This window comes from Platalea leucorodia, assembly GCF_965183815.1.
Source record: "Platalea leucorodia genome assembly, chromosome: 16".
In the NCBI taxonomy this organism is placed as follows: domain Eukaryota; kingdom Metazoa; phylum Chordata; class Aves; order Pelecaniformes; family Threskiornithidae; genus Platalea; species Platalea leucorodia.
Window position 1 is genome coordinate 9485748 of NC_138838.1, and position 18473 is coordinate 9504220.

General features: G+C 37.6%; 1 protein-coding gene across 5 annotated transcripts in view; it reads right to left on the reverse strand.

Moving 5' to 3' along the window:
• The window catches only part of BCAS3 (BCAS3 microtubule associated cell migration factor), a 373866-nt gene that overhangs the window by 303963 nt on the left and 51430 nt on the right, over nucleotides 1–18473 (reverse strand). For all 5 annotated transcript variants that reach the window (XM_082328352.1, XM_082328353.1, XM_082328351.1 and 2 more), the window contains exons 8-9: nucleotides 15332–15439; nucleotides 11075–11151 (exon numbers count right to left, since the gene is read on the reverse strand). In XM_082328352.1, the coding sequence (XP_082184478.1) occupies nucleotides 11075–11151; nucleotides 15332–15439 (185 nt within the window). The remainder of the gene's footprint in view (nucleotides 1–11074; nucleotides 11152–15331; nucleotides 15440–18473) is intronic.

An 18473-nucleotide genomic window follows, 5' to 3' on the forward strand; every position in this document is an offset into this window, starting at 1 on the left:
ATCACGGTCTTTTCGAACAGGCCCCCAAATTGCCCAGAACATTTAGTGAGGGCAACAGACTTTTAAAAGTTTAACGGCATTATTCTCAAGGCTTGCAAAATGGTGAAAAAGGTGCGTGGGAGGGTGTTAACTCTAGCACGTAGGTGTAAGCTTAAACTGACATTTGACAACACTTAAAGGACACATTTGATGGCATTTTGTTGGGCACGTGCAGAAACAGCTGCTATACTGTTTATGCCGTCTACGATAAACAGCTCCTTATTTCAATTTTTAGAGAAGAGCAGTGAGAGTATTGCAAAATTCGCAAGATCATAGCAAGCTATTTGAAAGGTCGTAAAGCAATGGAAGGAGAAAAGCAGCAATTCATCCAATTAAATCCATCTCAGGCCAGGAAAGCAAAACCAAGTGAGTATTTTGTAAGGCCTTATCACTGCCTTGATCTCAGGAAGGAAAACGAATTCTGAAGAGATGATGCCACAATTGTTATTGCATTCCAGAAGTGCATAAAATGTGGGTAGCCAGAGCCTCTTAAGGACCAAAGCAAGCAAAAAAAGGTTGTAAATACAACCCTAGGTTGTAAATACAAATGTGTTCTTCCGATGACATTATAGATCAGGACCAGTAAGGTTTTAATGCTGACTTCTGCTTCGGCAATTCTTACCCGGGTCAGTAAAGACATTCAGGTCCCCCAAACTTTATTTATTTTTCTTCCCTTTTATGTATAAAATATATCATTAAAAGCTGTCAGATGATAGCCCTCATCATATAAATCTCTACAGTGACTTTAGAATGAGTCACTTGCATTTCCCAAACTCTGCAAGCACCTCGTAGCATCCTTGCAGCAGAAAGCAAAAGGAGGATCAGCCACCAGATGTACTGTAATGGCAAACCCAAGCAATCCAACAACTCTGAGCAAAAAGAAACGGAATTTGGAATTCCTCTAAAATCGGTGGCAAATTTTCCATTGTTCGTCTGCTTTTCGTTACTTTTATATTATCATTAAAAATACATATACGCACACATAAAGATGAACATAAAATAGAGAACTATTCCTGAGGATTACAACGTAAAAATACCTTGGAAAAAATTGCTTGGAAAAGGGAACTGTTCTCAATTACTTCAGTGAACTGAAGTAAATGAAGAGCTGCAAAAAGTATTATTCTTCAAATAAAAAAATTAATCAAAGTGTAAAGTTATTTTGGAAAAGCCGCAAATGCCTTCACCAAACCCACTGCAGGCAGTTTCTGCCATGAACTGGACTCAGTCAGTCGGACACAGCTCCACACACAAATCAGCCAATGCTAAGAATAACCTCCGCAGAGGTCAACAATTCACCTCGGTACTAGACTCTACTCTCCGATACGAAAAACAGCATAAAAAAAAAGCTATTTCCTCCCTTTCTTTTCTTTGCAAGTCTCTGCATTTTGGAAACTTGCAGCAGTACAAGGATAAACAAAGGGTTATACTTTATGGGAAGGAAAAGCAAATTGTTTTTCTGCTTTCCAAAAAAACAGTTGGAGTCAGCAGAACATCATCTACTAGGCAAATGAAGAGACAGACACAGCGTGACCTGTCAAGCTCGGCCATCCAATCGTTACCAGCCTCACTCTCTTAAAGATTAACTTCTATTTCTACTAAACTTCAAAACAACTGAGGAAAAATCCATTCTAAGCAACAACAGCAGCAATTTTAGCATGTTTACAATAGGAATGAACATAATGAGAATGCAGAACTAACTGTCAAGAAGACCAAAGTTTCCAAGTTTTAATGACAGTATGGAGAGGTCATCCAAGAAAAGATCACTCGGGGAAAGTCCTTCCAAAAGTACAGCAAATCAAGCAAGTACTAAAAAACATCTGATCTTAGAATAAGCTTTACTGGGTCTATCATCCACAAAAATATAGGTGAAAACCTACTGGAAAGTATTTAAAATGTTTTTAGGTACACGGTTACTCTCTCCCTCTGTGCTTTATGATGACACACAGAGGAAACACACTACAGCTGTGAAAAGGCAAAAGTAGAAGAATACTATTCTGAAAGCCTGAATTGAAGTGCAAGTTTTTCTGCTCACTTGATTAAGTTCGTACACCCAAGCACGCCAGCCGGCGCTGGCCTAAGCGACACTGGTGCCTAAGAAAGGGGCTCCCGGCTCCCTCGAACAGGGACCTGGCTGACAGCCGAGGATCTCGCAGGCAGCGCCCTGCTACCTCATTTTCTGCGCCCTGGTCTTCCCATTTCCAAGGTGCAAGTTTTACCTACATCCAAATGGTACCATAGGTAAATTCTTTAGCATTACAATTTCTTAGTTTCTTCCTGTCTTTTTTTTAATTAACTGAGTTATAAAATTTCAATCTGAAATAAGCATATAGTTTGTGAATATTTGGATTCAAAGATGGTTTTAGCTTTCTTGCTGCTGACTTTATGTATTCGCTTTTATTGAGAATACAGGAATCCTAGAAGTTACTTAAAAGTTCTCCAAAGAGCTATACATATGTTTGCTTAATGAGTGAGCAAAGAGAAGGCATGTTTATTTTACATTATTTTTCAATTACTTTTACAAAAATCTCTACCACCCTTTGGAGATTCATATCCATATGCCCATAATAAAGGAAATCACCTCCTCTACTCATTCTGAAAACTCGCACAAATATGAACTTCTCTGACTCTGGATCTTTCCATTGATCTGTGCTCCTACAGAAAACTAAAGCTCCAGTCCTTTTCTTAAACTGTTTTTGAAAAGCTCATCTTCTAGCTTCAGTAATGGCAGTGTGAATACACAGACAGCAGCCAAGAAGAGAAAAGCAACACATTCCTCTCCTCCCACTTAGCTTTTAAACAAACAGCGCATTGGGAAAACACTGTTAAGAGGAACAGGGCCATTAAAAGTCATGTCAGCTATAACAGATTAAGCCAATAAATCACAAAACATGCCAGAATGAAAACTTGAACCATTTCTATTGGGGCAGCTCTTCATCAAGCTCCATAGCTTTTTCATGAAAAAAATAAAGCTTAAAAAAAAACATATATATACACACATATATGAGTATATATATAAACTCAAAAGCCCAGTATGGGATGGAGAGTTGGGGGCTAAGCACTGCAGGGATTCCCGATATCCATAAAAACTTGGCAGTTTGGTACTTTACATCCAAGCACGCTTTGGAACCCCAGAGGCAATTAAAAGTCTAAGACGTCTAAGAGACGTCTAAGCTTTCGACAGCTCCGTTCTTCAGGAAGACCAGAGGCGTGCACCTCTGTTACCCATGATACTGCTACGAGTCCAGTCACCATCTTCGGATGTGCTCTATATATGTGCCCTTCTCATTCATGAAGTATGGATGATGTACGTGCTCTAAGGGACTGCATATATAGTAAATATAATACATACCAACATGACCCGTTTAAAAAAAAATCTGCAATGGGGGTGGAAGACCAGTACTTTAGTAACAATTTTCCCCCAGAAGTGAGCATTATCGTAGTTAAGGCTGTAATTTTTTTCGCTTGGTCCTTCTTCAGAAACATCCTACACAGCCTGAATGGCTCCATTAATGAAGAGCTAAAGACGATCTTATCATGGTAAAGTATTCAGACCTAAATATACACTAGAAGCCAGTGTTTCTCTCTAGAAAGATCTGACGTTAACAGTCAGAACTTGTCTGAGCTAAGTCAGAACTTATTTTCAGTTTACATAACGACGTACTCACAACTGAATGTGGCTCCTTACCCAGAGTACAGCTGTATTTCCTTTTCAGACCTCACTAAAACACATTGTAAAATGACATGCGGTAAACTGTTGCAAATTAATGTGCGAATGAATAAAGCTAAAAGGGAATGAAAAAGCCAAATCAGAAGCATCCAGAACATTGCTTTTCTTCAAATACATCCCAACACGCTTATCTTAAGACACTACCAGTTGTTTTTTAATTTCACAGCATATTGTAAGAACTCTTATTCTCTACACTTATTTTTATAGTCCAGAAAATGAAATAAAAGAAATAAAAAAAAAAAAAAATCTGTTTGTGATATTTGCCAGGCTTTCATCCCCTCTATCTTGACTTTGTTTTTACTTTTTAATGAAAACCATTTTTTCTTTTTCTTTTTTTTTTTTCTGTCAGTTTAATAGGAAAACTTCCTTTTTCCATAATTTTCACTGCTTTCTCTTCCCCAGTTCTCTCTGATTTCCTCTGCACTGATAAGTAACTCATCCTTTTTTGGTATCAGTTATAAGATTTATCCTCATAATTACTGTAACTTTTTTTTTTTTTTAAATGAATATTCCACACCTTGTATCTGTGAGGAATGCATGCTAGTGTTGTCCAGTTTTATTTCAAGCTCCTTCTCTGTGTGAGCGTTTATACAGTATGTGGGTGTGGGCAGTACTATTGTAAAATCTTCGTGGGATTCCGTCTCTAATCCCAAACCATGGGAGACATTGCATCTCCTTCGAGTAGAATGAATATGGCATCGGGATAGGATACAGCCGGCAAACACAAGGAACGCTGGTCAGGGCGGAGATCCCCAAGGCTAACCTGCCTCCTAAGGCAAAACTGAGTAAGTGAAACCTTGCTGAGAAAGCGGATTACTGGATAAACAAAGATTTTTCTGTTTCAGTGTGTGGAGAGGTTCATTGAAGATGACGTACGTCATCTGAAGTGTATAGTGTTTTTAACCACAGGTTTCTGAGCAAATTCCAAAATGCGTAACTCTTTTCAACAAAGATTATTTGCCTTTAATCATTCGATGTTTGCCAGATAAAAATCTTTAAAAATCTGTGAAGCAGTGGTATTGTGTATTTTTAAATAAATAGCTACAATAACCCGCTAAAGCTATGCTACTTTTCAGTCACTGGATGTAGCTTATAATCAATTAGTAATTTTTTTCTAGATCTTACGAAATATCCAGCACTCTAAAGCAATGAAATTACAAAACTACATTCCTAAGTCTTGCAAGCCAAAGCAGCCAGAAATCAGATCCATGACAGAGAGCACAGAAAGGGTATATACAATAAATAACGAGTAGGGTGATACTGTTGTTGCAAAAGCATTGTTTATTCCAAGGAAAACAAATCATATAAGTTGTTTTATCTAATATTTTTTGTTTGGGTTTTTTTTTTTTTTTTAAGCATCACCAAGCAAACCAAATTTATTTGTTTATAAACTGTATAAAGTAATATTGTTTATAAATTCCTCTGGGTTCCTTCTAGATGAAAGGCCCTATGTAAATGTTATTGCTCTCACACTGTCACAAACTTTCCAAAACTCTTCTATTGTTCTTGTACTTCCTTCTGGTTAAGTATCACCCATAAAAACTGAGCAAAAGAGCAAACCAGCAGGACGCACCCTACTGTGAAATCATGCTCGCCACCCAGGCTCTTTTTCTTTTTTCCTTTTTCAATCATAGTGGCATTATCACTACTCAAACACTAAAAAAAAAACCATCTAGAAATGAAGTGAAAAAGTAAAGCCACAAATGCTACAGATACCATCACCACCCGCCTTTGCAGGGCAATATCCGTAACACACGTCATGTTCACAACAGACCCAGCCCTGCAATAAGTCACATTTTGTGCTACCCTGGATCGGAAGAACAGAATTCCCTCACCCAAGCTTGGGGAAGGACCACAGATTTTATTTATGATCATTATTATTATTATTATAGCTATTATTGTTTCTATTATTATTATTATTACAACTACTATCATTATTACTACAGAGACCTCCTTTCCCTGTCAATTCTATCATGCCAGTTTTAAGTATTTTACTGTTACTCTATAGGTCTAAGAGCAATGCCAGAGTTTTTACTAAAAATATCCGTGGCCTTTAATGTTTATTGGGCTTGGTTGTTTAATTTAGCACAAATTTGACTGATTTCAGGAGAAACTATATTTTAATCTCAGGTTTACTTTCTTTTTCTGTTCAGAGAATTGGACAGTGATAAATAATGACGTTACTATAGAGGCTGTTGTTCCTGTACAGGACAATGTCAGTAAGATGGCTTTGTTTTGGCCTTTAACATTAAGGATTTGGGTGCTTTAGATAAAAATAACTCACACAGAAACAAACAGCATTTCCTCTTCTACATATAACTTTTAAAACCATCAAACCCAGGAGATAGTTTAGATATACATCTTGGGTACCAATACCTTGCTTCTGTCTTTATGCAATTTTTCTGTTGTATTTACACTTTCCTGCAATATAGCAAAACTGTAAGCAACAAAGACGTTCGTTTCCATAAATCTACCACATTGTCCCAAAGACCTTTTCAAAAAGTACTTCAATATTATGCTGTAATAGTGACACGCTGATTCCCACATTCAGGAAAAAATGTTCTTATAAACAACACTGTTAAAGTAAAAGCAAGATCAAATCAACATTTCTCCGTGAACGCAGTTAGGAATTACATGAAGGGGAGTGTGTTTATACATATGCGTGTGTATAAAAATAAAACCTGCTTATATACAATTCACAGGAACATACTTGGCTTCTCTTCACTGATCAAGAAAACACTGTGAAACAGGAGCTCGCTTCCCACCTGCCTCAAGGACTTTCGATCTAAACTGAAGAGTCTCCCTCCACAGACACAGGAATCCTATCAATTATTATACCATGTGGGATACCAGGATAAATGCCACTCGCTGATCGCAGCCGCGAAGGGAAACGTACAGACAGAACTTCTTGAAGAATGTAACTCTTCGGGCATTAAACCTGTTCATAAGACATCCAGTGTTTTTACTTCAAAGCAAAGAGATCAAACTGCTCCCTGTGTGCAGATCAGGGAAAAGGAATTCTCACAAAGCTAACAAAACCGGACAAAAAAGCCTAGATGATTTCCAGATCAGACCTGTGACAAACTGAAACCACCATATTATTTCTTGCATGTGAATGTCAGTGAAAATAGGAATACCCCATCCAAATTGCAAATTAGAGTATCAAACACCGTTTGGTTTCGGTTTTTTATATTTATTTTGAGAGGTGCAGGTGGGGGGCATTTAACATATACTGAATAATTTTTGGCTTGTGGTTAGGCAAGTCTTTTGAGACTTTATATACAATAAAGTACTCTGACTAAAATCTGGAAAATTACCTCTTAAGGCTCTAGCTGTACAGCATCAATAGAAATGTGGTGCCAGCTAATGGCTGCAATAACTGTCTTCATCCCTAGAGAATAACGGATGGAGAATATATCAATATGAGGAGTGGAAGGGCCAGAGAAACTGAGCAGGCACTAGTTATCGGACACAAAGATGATGCCACATGCATGATGTTATCTGTGATAATCTTTACTTAGGGCCCAGGGGGTGGGAAGGATATTCTTTACAGAGGAGAAAGTATCCATCAGGCCATATTCATAATCATCAATGTTCCACTAAGTAAGCATTTTTGGAGAAGGGTTGAGGGAGCACTGATGTAATAGAAATCAATGAAATTCAGCTTTTCTGCATCTATTGTTTAGAGCAAAGTAGGGGGGAAAAAAGCCTGTACATCACTTTCATTTCTGATCGTTCAGTCATATGCAGTATTCAGAAAAAGGCTCTGAAGGAAATCTTAAGTGAACCGCAATAAAACTCTTAACTATTTAAAAATCTATTTAAAAGCCACACCTTGACATTCACAACTACCAAAGGAAACACATTCTTATTATAAGCATCAAATGAATTTTTTTTAGTTTGGCCACGTGAGCACTTAAAACAGTGCAGGATGTGAAATTACTGTTTGGCTTTATCTTCCCCTTGATGCAAGTCCTGTCTTAACGGAACGGAGTTGGCTCCAAGCGTGAGCACAGTGGCGAACAGAGTGCCGCGTGAAAGTTACCGCCATGAGTTCTTTGCAGACTCATGCTATGCCCTTCCTTAGCAGGCATTTAAAAATAAGAATATCACACAGGGTACATTATAGGATGTCCTGGTAATTTCTCTACAACATCTACAGTATGTTTTCCCTTCAACTTTAAGCACCTGTCTTAAATTCACACACCAAGACTGGAGCACCTGTACACTGAGGTTTTGTTACAAAAGGCACAAATAAAATGTGCTGGCTCTCTGCCACTCAAGTCAAATCAGCACATTTCCATCTAATCACATGCAGGGGTAAAAAAAAAAAAAAAATTAGTACTATGTCAAATTTGCTCAAGAAAAAAAATCAGGAAATGCGGGAGTTAAATGTTCCAACAGCAGCACGAACTTGACCATGTTCTACATCCTGAATATTTTATGGTATATTTATTACAACAATATATTAAGCTACACATTCAACCACAAAAACAAAAACAGAAAGACAAATACTACTCATATGCAACACAGCTGCATTAGCATTTCTGAGGAACACCAAACTTCAGAATTCCTGACACTGTTTTTGATTGTACATTCTGCATTTAATTTCTATGTATAAATAGTCAAGAAAATGGACGAGAGCTTCTGCTTAATTATGCTTGCTTTGTAGCTGTCTCAATCAGGTTCTAAGGCTCACACGCCACTTAGCTGATACGGATGAAAGATGTGATTTCCACATCATCACCAAATCTTCTTGAAAAAAAGATTTTTTTTTTTTTCTACACAGTGGTTTACACAGTAACAGAAAGGTCTTCAAAGAGCTAGTGATCCTCATTTAATATTTTTGACCTTTAATGCAATTGCTTCTGACCAAAAGCAATCAGATAACACAGCTGAGAAGCTTCTTCATGACGAAAAATTCTCTGGGCAGTCAGTGACATTCTTACTGCCGCTGTCCAGCTGAGGTGCATCAAGATGGATCCAGACGGGACACCGGCTGACTGTCCTGCAGAGCAGGGATGCTCCAATCACGCAAACAAAGAGGCCTATAAGACCTTTTGCCAAGCTTCCTTTTCAGGGATTTCTGCTTTTCCAATTTAAACTGACACTGCCCTTTCCTAAATTTAAAAAAAAAAAAAAAAAAAAAAAAAGCGCAGCACAGCAAGAGCCCAGTTGCTCGTCAGTTGGCTGACTGTCAGAAATCTATGCAGCTAACTAGGTAGCTCATTTACATCTAATTTCAAACACGTCAGAGTAACTTAAGTCTTTAAAGATATAGTCCCAGGTTGAAGAGATTTGAGCACACACGAAATCTGAAAGCTTAGACAAAAGCTTTACTGCAGCCTTCAACAAAGCAGGCATAACACCCGCTTGATAGCATTAGCTATTAAGTGAAACAACTAAGGTTCAAAATCCTCAGGACAACTAGTCACCAGCACAGGTCCAAGAAACCCATTCATCCAGCAAAAAAGCACACGTCTGTTTGCCCAGTCACACCCGTCACTGGCCACAGGCAAGTCGGGGTGGCGACAGGGGAAGGGCTGCGGTGGCAGCAGCTCCAGCTGCTTGCTGGGTCCCGCAGCTTTCCCAAGTGCCCAGTAGAGAATGAGGGGTATCGTTAACCGAGCCGTGCGATGCCAGAACTAGAACAAAGTTTGAGAACATCTTGAGTTTCGCATATTAAAAACACAGCACAGCTGGAGAAATAGACTGTGAATAGTGACATTTCAGGAGTTTGGGTTTTCGAATAATTTGCTAAATATCGACAAAAGTTTTATTTTATCCTCTTTAAATTCCACCGCTGTTTCACAAAAATGCACTCCAGATCGAAAGTTATGGTTAGGAATAGGATATCCCTGTTCCTCAAAACACAGTTCAGTGGATTAATTTTTAAAAACAAATTGCAGGATCTTTTTTGGGAAAAAAAATAAAACAAACAACAACAAAAAACAAACAATAACTGGAATTAGAAAAGCGCAAGAATTATAAAGATACACATGTAATTGAGTTTTTTTTATTTTTGATCGAAAATAAAGCAAGGCTCGTACCCTGATTCTCATTGGTGGAATAAAAAGGAGGAGTAAGGAACAGAAGGCCACAAACAAGTCTTTCCCCATCTGGCTCTCTTCACTGAACCCCAGCAGATTCCTATTCCTAGGATCTTGCATCCATGTATAGGAAGAAACTGACACCTATTGGCAACTTTAATATTACTGCATAAAGCTGCTTTTCTTCAAAGTTTTACAAGAAACAGCTTCTCTGAACTAGATTTTTCTTTAAATACACAGATAATAAAAAGATAATTTAGAACTTTTCCAATTGTGACTGAAAATACATCCAGAAAACTTCAGACTCTCCTTTTTAAACTATAAAACTCTGACCCTTCCAAAGTAACTTATGATCCCTCAGTAATCTACAGATTTTAAGAGGCTATTCTAATTGATAAACAGTAGGACTGGTCACTAACTGCTTGAAAAAAATTAGAATTTTCATTTTTTCCTGGGGTGAATACTTTCTTGGTGCTCAGCACTACAAGACACACAGTCTCGAGAGCAGGTAAATGCCATCCTAATCCTAACCACATCCAGTGACAGAGCAGAGCACAAGCAGTAGAAAACCTACAACTTTTCTCTACTAACATATCAATTACTGTGTTACAGCTGTTGAGGCAGCAAAGGGACACGTACAGTAGAGGAACAGCTTTGGAGAGCACCTTACCCATTACAATCAATTGCCTCCTATTGAGAGGCACGGCGTAGGGTACAGAGGGGCAAGGGGAGTCCGAGCAAACAGCTCCTTCATGCTCAAGGAATACGTAAAAGCACCTGCAGCCACGTAGCTGCGTACAGTTTTTCTACTACAACACTTCACTGACCTGCTTGAGCTTTGGGGCCTGCTAAAGCAAGGACACATTAAAAAAAACACACAATGTACCCGGGCCTCAGGGACAGCAAAAAATGAAAAGCGGGCAGATCGCTGTCAATGTGTTTTCAAACTGCTGCTTATGTGTACAACCTGAAACTCAAAATCTGAAACTTTTGCACATATTTGTGCAAAATGAACAAAAGAATTTTTCAGCTACCTATGGATGTCAGTGTAGGTGCTCTTCACAACAGTGAAAAATTAGTTACAGCAACAATAAATACACACTTTTTTTTTTTTTTGAAGCATCAGATTTCCTGAAACTCCAAATGAAGTCATGGGGCTGCTTTGAGGATTCAGAAATAAAAACAACAACAACAAAAAACCTGTTTTATCTCACTCCACCACTAGAGCAAAAAGACTGAACCCAATTATTATACATACTTGTAACGAAGAATTTTTTGGTGAAAGTACAGCTGTCAAAGGCGGCAATTTTCTCTTGCAGAACTACAACAAGTATCCTGAAAACACAGAAATGAAACGTGTACTTTAAACATTAAATGCATTGGTTTAAAGATTCAATATCTAAATGTAATTATTTCAAAAGCATCAATATAAATTCTACAGTGATAAACTGCCAGGTTGCCAATCCATGGCAGTTATTGAGGATTCTCTCTCATCCCAACCACATAACCTTCGTTTCAGGAAGTACACAGATCTGATACAGAACAACACAGCATATTTATGATATACCTCCTGCAGTAAAAGCTCCATTAAAAAGAAAGAATGGAATTGCAAGGATCCTGAATTACTTTCAGTGACTCAAATAACAATCAAATCAACAATCGGTAGAACACAAGCTAAATTTGAAATAATCCCATTGCCCACCTCACTGCAAAATTATTAAATCATCTTATTTACTAAAAGCAGAGGTTTTTTTTCATACCAAGAACATCAGCACACAAATAGAGTTGAGAGAAGCAGGATTTGTGTCAATTAGCAATATTACAGGTGTACGTTTATGTATTCACTTGTACACACACACACACTTTCATTGTAAAATACCTGTTCGTTACTTGAAACAAAGTAACAGAAGAAAAGCCACGATAACTGTGCATGAAACACTGTGCAGTTTAAATTAATAGAGGCCAAATTTGGAAAGTCAAGCATCCTGAAAGCTTTATACCTAGGGTAAGTCTTCTACATTGATGACTTCCTAAAACCAAGTTCTTAAACTCTGGAAATGAAAGAATGACCTGGGAAGCCCACAAAGAAACAGATAAAATCTACCAGCTATTTGAAACATTTAGCAATATGACATAATTAATGAAGAATCTGATTATTTTCTCATTAGGAAGAATATGAGACATTATTTTTTTAATTAGCTGAGAACATGGAGCATTATTAAATGCTGTTCTAATAGTTTTAATTGTAAAGAGACGATGTGGCAAAAAATTAATCGCATCTCTCAATGACTAAAATACACACCTAATGCTTTACCTGACAATTATGATCGCATATTACAGCATAGAATAATGTTTAAAAAGCTGATGAATCACATCAGTCTCGACAGACATCCCTGGGTAAAGGGTGATGTTTATCTCCCATCAGTGTGAAAACCAGCCATTAACTCCTCTCTTTTTTCCCCTATTTTTAACTGTTTAGCCACAAGAACACCTCCTCCTTATCCCACGAGAGCTCAATACCTGTAAGACTCTTTGGTGAAGGACTATGGTAAAATCAAAATATACACCTTACCCACATGCTTGCTGATGTTTTCAGATATATAAATAAGTTTTGAGTCACAATTTCCACCTACAAAACTGCACTAATGCTCCTCCAATAGGCTTTATCAGATTTATCTGTGTGTCTGCTATTTGATTTTGCTATTATTTTTACCAGCACACTTGCCAAAACACTTAGATTGCATCTGTAGTTCCCAAGATGACTCCCGAAGCCTTTTCAACAGGCTGGTGTAACACTAACTACTTTCTATTTGTCTGATAGAGAAGCTGATTAAAGTAATAAGCACTGTTCTGTATCTCGAATTCTTTCAGGACTCTTTGGTTTAGAACATCTCATCCTGGGACTTTGGTGCTGCCCTGTTTATCAGCATGCCTCTATCTAGAAACAAGGAGAAGCACAAATTCTTGGCAAGAAGGTAGAAATCAAGGGACATTTTCAGACAAAAGCCTTTCATATTCACAGATTTGCAGACCTAGAATGAGGAGCACACGTACACTTTCCGACTGAGCCGCTTACTTGCCAAAAGAAGAGGGCAGAACACGTAACTCAGCAAAGGGGATTCAGATGTGTTAAGTCATACAAGAAATTAATGTAGGATTTCTTATTTGCTTGTAGCTCTCTTATTGTGAAAAAGATGCTTGCCCACCCCCTTCCGATTTATAAATCTCAATTTTTAAAAGTTATAAACTCTGTATATATAAATTAATATTAGTTTTGGACAAAACAGTAGTTTTAGCTAAACGACATCGCTTCCAATTGCTTAAACTGCAGGAGAGAAAAACACAAGACAATGTATCAATTCTAACTTCTTCCACAAGGCCTAAAAGAAAGTTAACCAATGAATAATGGAAAGACTTTGAAGGCATGTGCAAGTGTAATGTATATATAGGAAACCTATGTATATTTGATTGTAACATTTCCCAGTCCTGTAGATTTTTGTTTCCCACTCTTTGAAGATGTACTGTCTTTCTGCATAAATGAAACCTGCTAGATGAATGATTCTAGAGTATAAATACATAAATAATAAACAGTTTTCCTTTCTTCTGCAGCTCAAGTTTTATTTTAAGTTCAAAATTTGGACTCCATTAGTCGGTTAGTACGGTTAACGCACCATTAGCACTGCACTTGGCCACATTTAATGCATTTTCAATCTGAAATAGTGAGCTTTCCTTGGATAACAACAGAATCTTATACGTTCCAGAAAAGCAACTGCCCTGGATTCAGCCACACAGCTTTGAAGTAGCTTTTCCATTTTTACCACTTAAGAAAAGAAACATTAGCACCTGGAAAGACTTTTTCGTTGGGAGAGACTTTGAATGATGATTTGCCTTTTGACTGTTTTTACAATTGGATTTTTCTTCTGCTAGGAGGCCAGACTGGAAAGATTTACTATCATCACACTGTACACAAGGGAACTTTAAATTTTTCAAGGGACAGTTGCACAGATAAGTACTGAACTCCTGACAGCTTTTAAAGGAACAGTGACCTATTCATGGCACATAACTCTCACCAACTCAACTACTTCGGTGAAACTATTTTTTGATATAACAATTATACCCACATCCTACAATAAGCAGATTGATGGGGACAAAAAAAACCCACTACCATCCTTTACTTCTTTAAACATTTACACCATCAAAATATCCTCCTCATTATTAGATCAGTTGTGGTATTAAAGGTATTTGTTCAGTAGTAGTACTTTTCTTCTGTATCTTCTACTTGATGCAGTCATTAACGTTTAGATTTTGACGGTACGATGACAGACAAATGTCTGTTTGGCAAAACCTTTGCGGCTTCTAGGGTTGGTGGGGATTTTTTCTTATATATTTTCCCCATCCAATCTCTAACACTGCTAACTTCCCTGAGTTGCATGATTTTGATACATGCTCATATTCCTTTATGGTCTTCACATATGCAAGCATGCTACCTACTGCCATACAGAACAGGCACAGAAAACGTATCATTCTCATGTTTTGTTTTGTTCTTAATGATTTGTGTTATTATGCCACCTTCCTTACTGAAGGGCCATCGATTCTGGCAAACAAATACGTATTGCCAAAGAAATGCAGCAATTTCTTCATTCAGCACTCTACCTTTAACACAGGAATCATATTCCACGGCATCCATAAGGTACCTCAAGACATCCAATGACTAGTAACAGTAATAGCTACGTGGAAGGAAGCATTAAAGTAAGCGGCACAATCATGGACTTTGACCAAGGTCACCGCACCGAATTCTCTCATCAGGAATGCCAAGGGATCATCAAGATCCTCACGTAGGGATCCTGGGTTTTCTCTTCTGTCTTAAAAAGATGCAGTAAACTACAAGGGTGTTCAGTTTTGTCTGTCTTGGAGAGATGAAGATCTCAAGTTAATTCAGAAAAATTTGAACTCATGATTCTATGGAAACAAGGTATTTTCAACCTGATGCTCAGCCTTCTAAGTAATTTTCTCTCAGAAATTAGGTGATATTATCCCAACTAAGAGATGCTGCTTTGTTATTTGACTCACAGGAACATTATTTTCTGTAGACCACAGAGTGCACACTAGGAGTTTTTTGGATGTGCAGGAAGGCAATATATCTGGCAGAACAATGGAACAAAAAGAAGAGAGACATAAACTCTATAGTGCTCTATATTGTTTAAACTCTCGATGATCCCATTTCTCCATCTGTAGGTGGATGACAGAGGATTCCAACAATTCCTGCTCATCCTCATCACAACTGAAAAGCTTAAATGATTTCAGATGCAAAATGTTTTGAACTTTTTAAATGAAAGCCATTGGAGAAGCATATATGTACTCCAACTGAAATATTACTTGAGAAATGGAGAACCAAAGCTATGCTTACAGGAAAGTCAAAATAATAAAGTCAGGGAGCACATACACCAGAAATTGTATTCATCAGTGAAATTTTACATGCCCTAACCCAGAAAGAACGTATAGTAAAAGTCCTTACCTTTTATTGCAATGTAGATCATAAATAGGAGTTTTGAACTGTATGGACTTGACCATCTCTCCTGTTCGCAATGAATAAAGGTCCACACAGCAGTACGGTGGGCTTGTGCTAAAATGAATTAAAAAAAAAAAAAAGATTTTAATGGAAAGGATTTTTTGTAAAATTATTTCAGCCTCCCTATATTATTTAGCGTGCTGAATGAAAAATCCAGCACTATGAGCAGAATGCTGGAGAACAAAGGGTCAATATAAGCCTCCTACATTAAGGGAAGGTGTGATTAAAATTGAATTACGATAACCACAGTGGTCAAGAACCTGTACTGTGCAAATAATTATTCAAACACTTAGTTTCCTTTGTCACAAATAAGACTTTGGACCATCAGATCTGACCAGCAAAATACAAGCCATTTAATAGGCATGAAATTTTAGACTACATTCTAGTTATTTTAAAAAATATCCCGCAGAGTAACACTTTCCTAAAGGGAGTACTTATTTCACTCCGTGCAACAGCTGAATCATATGACTTGATTTGATAGAGGCACATTACACAGAATTTACATTACATTTCTGATGGACTTTTGTTTGAACTATATAGATCTTTTCAACTGCTTTGTGTCACTTTTATCATTTTAATATAAATAAAACTCTAAGGCCATTTCTTAATAAAAAGGCTGGCTTTCTTTTGAGAGGGAGAAAGTGCTGAGTGTTCCGATAGGGCTGAGGAAGGTAGTGGTGGAAACCATTTTACAAGCTGAGGAGAGGCTTTGATGTGGCAGTTCTCTTCCATAACACCTTTTCTCCTCTCCAAGAACGCATTAAAATGTTGGCTACTTCTAGGTCAACGAATATGAAGGAGCACAAATTGCCAGCTGTACAAACATATACTAAGCATTGGTAAAAGAGGGTGTTTCCCCTTGCCCATATCTGTTTTATTTTACAGAGTTTAACACAATTCCTGACACAACACTTGCTTGTCTTTTCGATCTGCTCAAGCTGCTTGAGAATTTTCTACAGAACTGGAGTACAAACGCCAACTGTTTACCTCAAATGCCTCGGGATAATAAAATGGTACATACAATAAGTATGCAGCTGAGAAACAATATATGCACAGAAATACAACTGTCAATGAAATAATAGAAAAAATAAGTTTTGACATTTTGCCTACTGAAATTCTTCCCAAAATATACATTTTTCTAGGCACATACCTAGGCTAATAACTAGAGGGTGCTCTTTATTACTTTTAAGCACTTCAAAGGCCCTTCAAAAACACTTTTAAAACAGTGAGACTCAAGCCTAGTTACTTTACATTAGAAGCTCATTGCTGCTAGAAAACGCAGAAAACCACAGCAAGGTCTACGTACAAACTTTTTTGATTTAAGTACATTTATTACCTACAGGAAATTATTATTTTGATAAAAGGGTACACAGATTCTTATTTCAAAACAGAAATCACAGAAGTTGGTATAGCTAAAATTATATTAGCATAATTGATACCCATTACCATTTCCATATAAGCCCATGTTGAACAGTTCCATTTTGACTGTTTGACTTGACATATAGCTAACTACATGACTACAGCTCAAGAGTATGTACCTTCTAATAGGTATTGCACCAACAAAATTATGGGTAATAATCCTGTCACTCAAATGAATAATTGTTATTATGTCATACCTTCCTTTTGGCTGATCATGGTAAGACCATTCTACCAATGCTTTTTTTAAACCGCACTGGCTACAAACCAGTAACTTGAGTTCAAGTGCCAATGATCAAGTAGTCATATGGACTAGGTTAGAAGTAGTCTGAAATTCTACCTAGCTCAATTCAGAAGTCCTCCTTACAAATCTTATCTTTCTTTTCATTCCATGGTACACTGCAATCTATGATCAGAAAACAATAGGCATGTTATTTTTATTTTCTGAAATAAATACAAAGACAAGGTGAAATACATTTGAGGAGCTCCTAGGACCTAATCAGCAGAAACAAATTGCAATAGCCAGAAAAAGTCACACTTGCAGTTCTTTCTTGTTCCATAACAACTCAGCATTATCATGAGTCTTCAGATAGCCGAGGATGCTTTCCCAGGAAAGTCCCATTTTTTGGCTAAGTGCTTTATCCACCAACTATGACACAAAAGGGTGGAAGGACAAGCACTTGCTCTTTCTTTGGCAATCTCTCCAAAGGTGGAAAGGTTAAAAAAAAAAAAAAAAAACAAAACAAAACATTTCAATCACTAGAAAAGACTTCTCTACCATTTCCTTCTGGTTATTTTAGTTCTTCTACCTGTTCAAAGTAATGGCTGTTACAAACCTCATTTGCTACTGAGTACTCTCAATTAATGAGACACAATGTTCATTAAATTACTGTAATTTAAATTTATAAATTACTACTCCAAAAGCTGTGTACTTAAACAAGGAATGATACAATGCTGAGATGCATAATGTCAAGTCCTTTTTTGACCAGGCCTCAGTAATAACTCAATAACATGTTTTCAACTTGTTGGGGGGAAAAAAAAAAAATCAAGGATTTTAATTTCATTGTTCAACAGAACCCCATACAGCAAGGATTCTCCAACACTGCAAAATTTCATTTCTTTTCCAAAGACATTATTTCTCAAACATCCTAAAAGTATGAGCCCTTTGAATGGTTGTCCTGGTTTCAGCTGGGATAGAGTGAACTCTTACCTCCGGCAACTACAGCCAAAGAGGGGAGTGAGAATATGTGAGAGAAACAACAATGCAAACTCATGGGCAGTAGTGACCCGGAAAGATGGAGAGGAACAGTCAGCGGGTGGAGGCCTGTCCTTTTCTTGTCGGATCCAGAGACCTTCTCGTCCCCTTAAGGGTTCTGACTGGTGATGAACAGGGCTCGGTAGGCGTGGGCCAGGCCCCAGCACATTGCGGTGATCTGTGCCTCTCTGGAGGTGCCAGGGTGACAACACACTTTTTCCAAATACTTCAGCAGTTTTTCAGGATTCTGCACTTGCTCAGGGGTGAAGTTCCAAAACACTGGAGGTGCCCACTGTCCTAGGCACTTGCCCATGCTATCCCACATACCCTGCCACTCATAACTATCCAGCCTTGGGGCAGATCTCTGGATGATATTCTTATATTGCTTATTAACCTGAGACAAAACCGAAACAATAT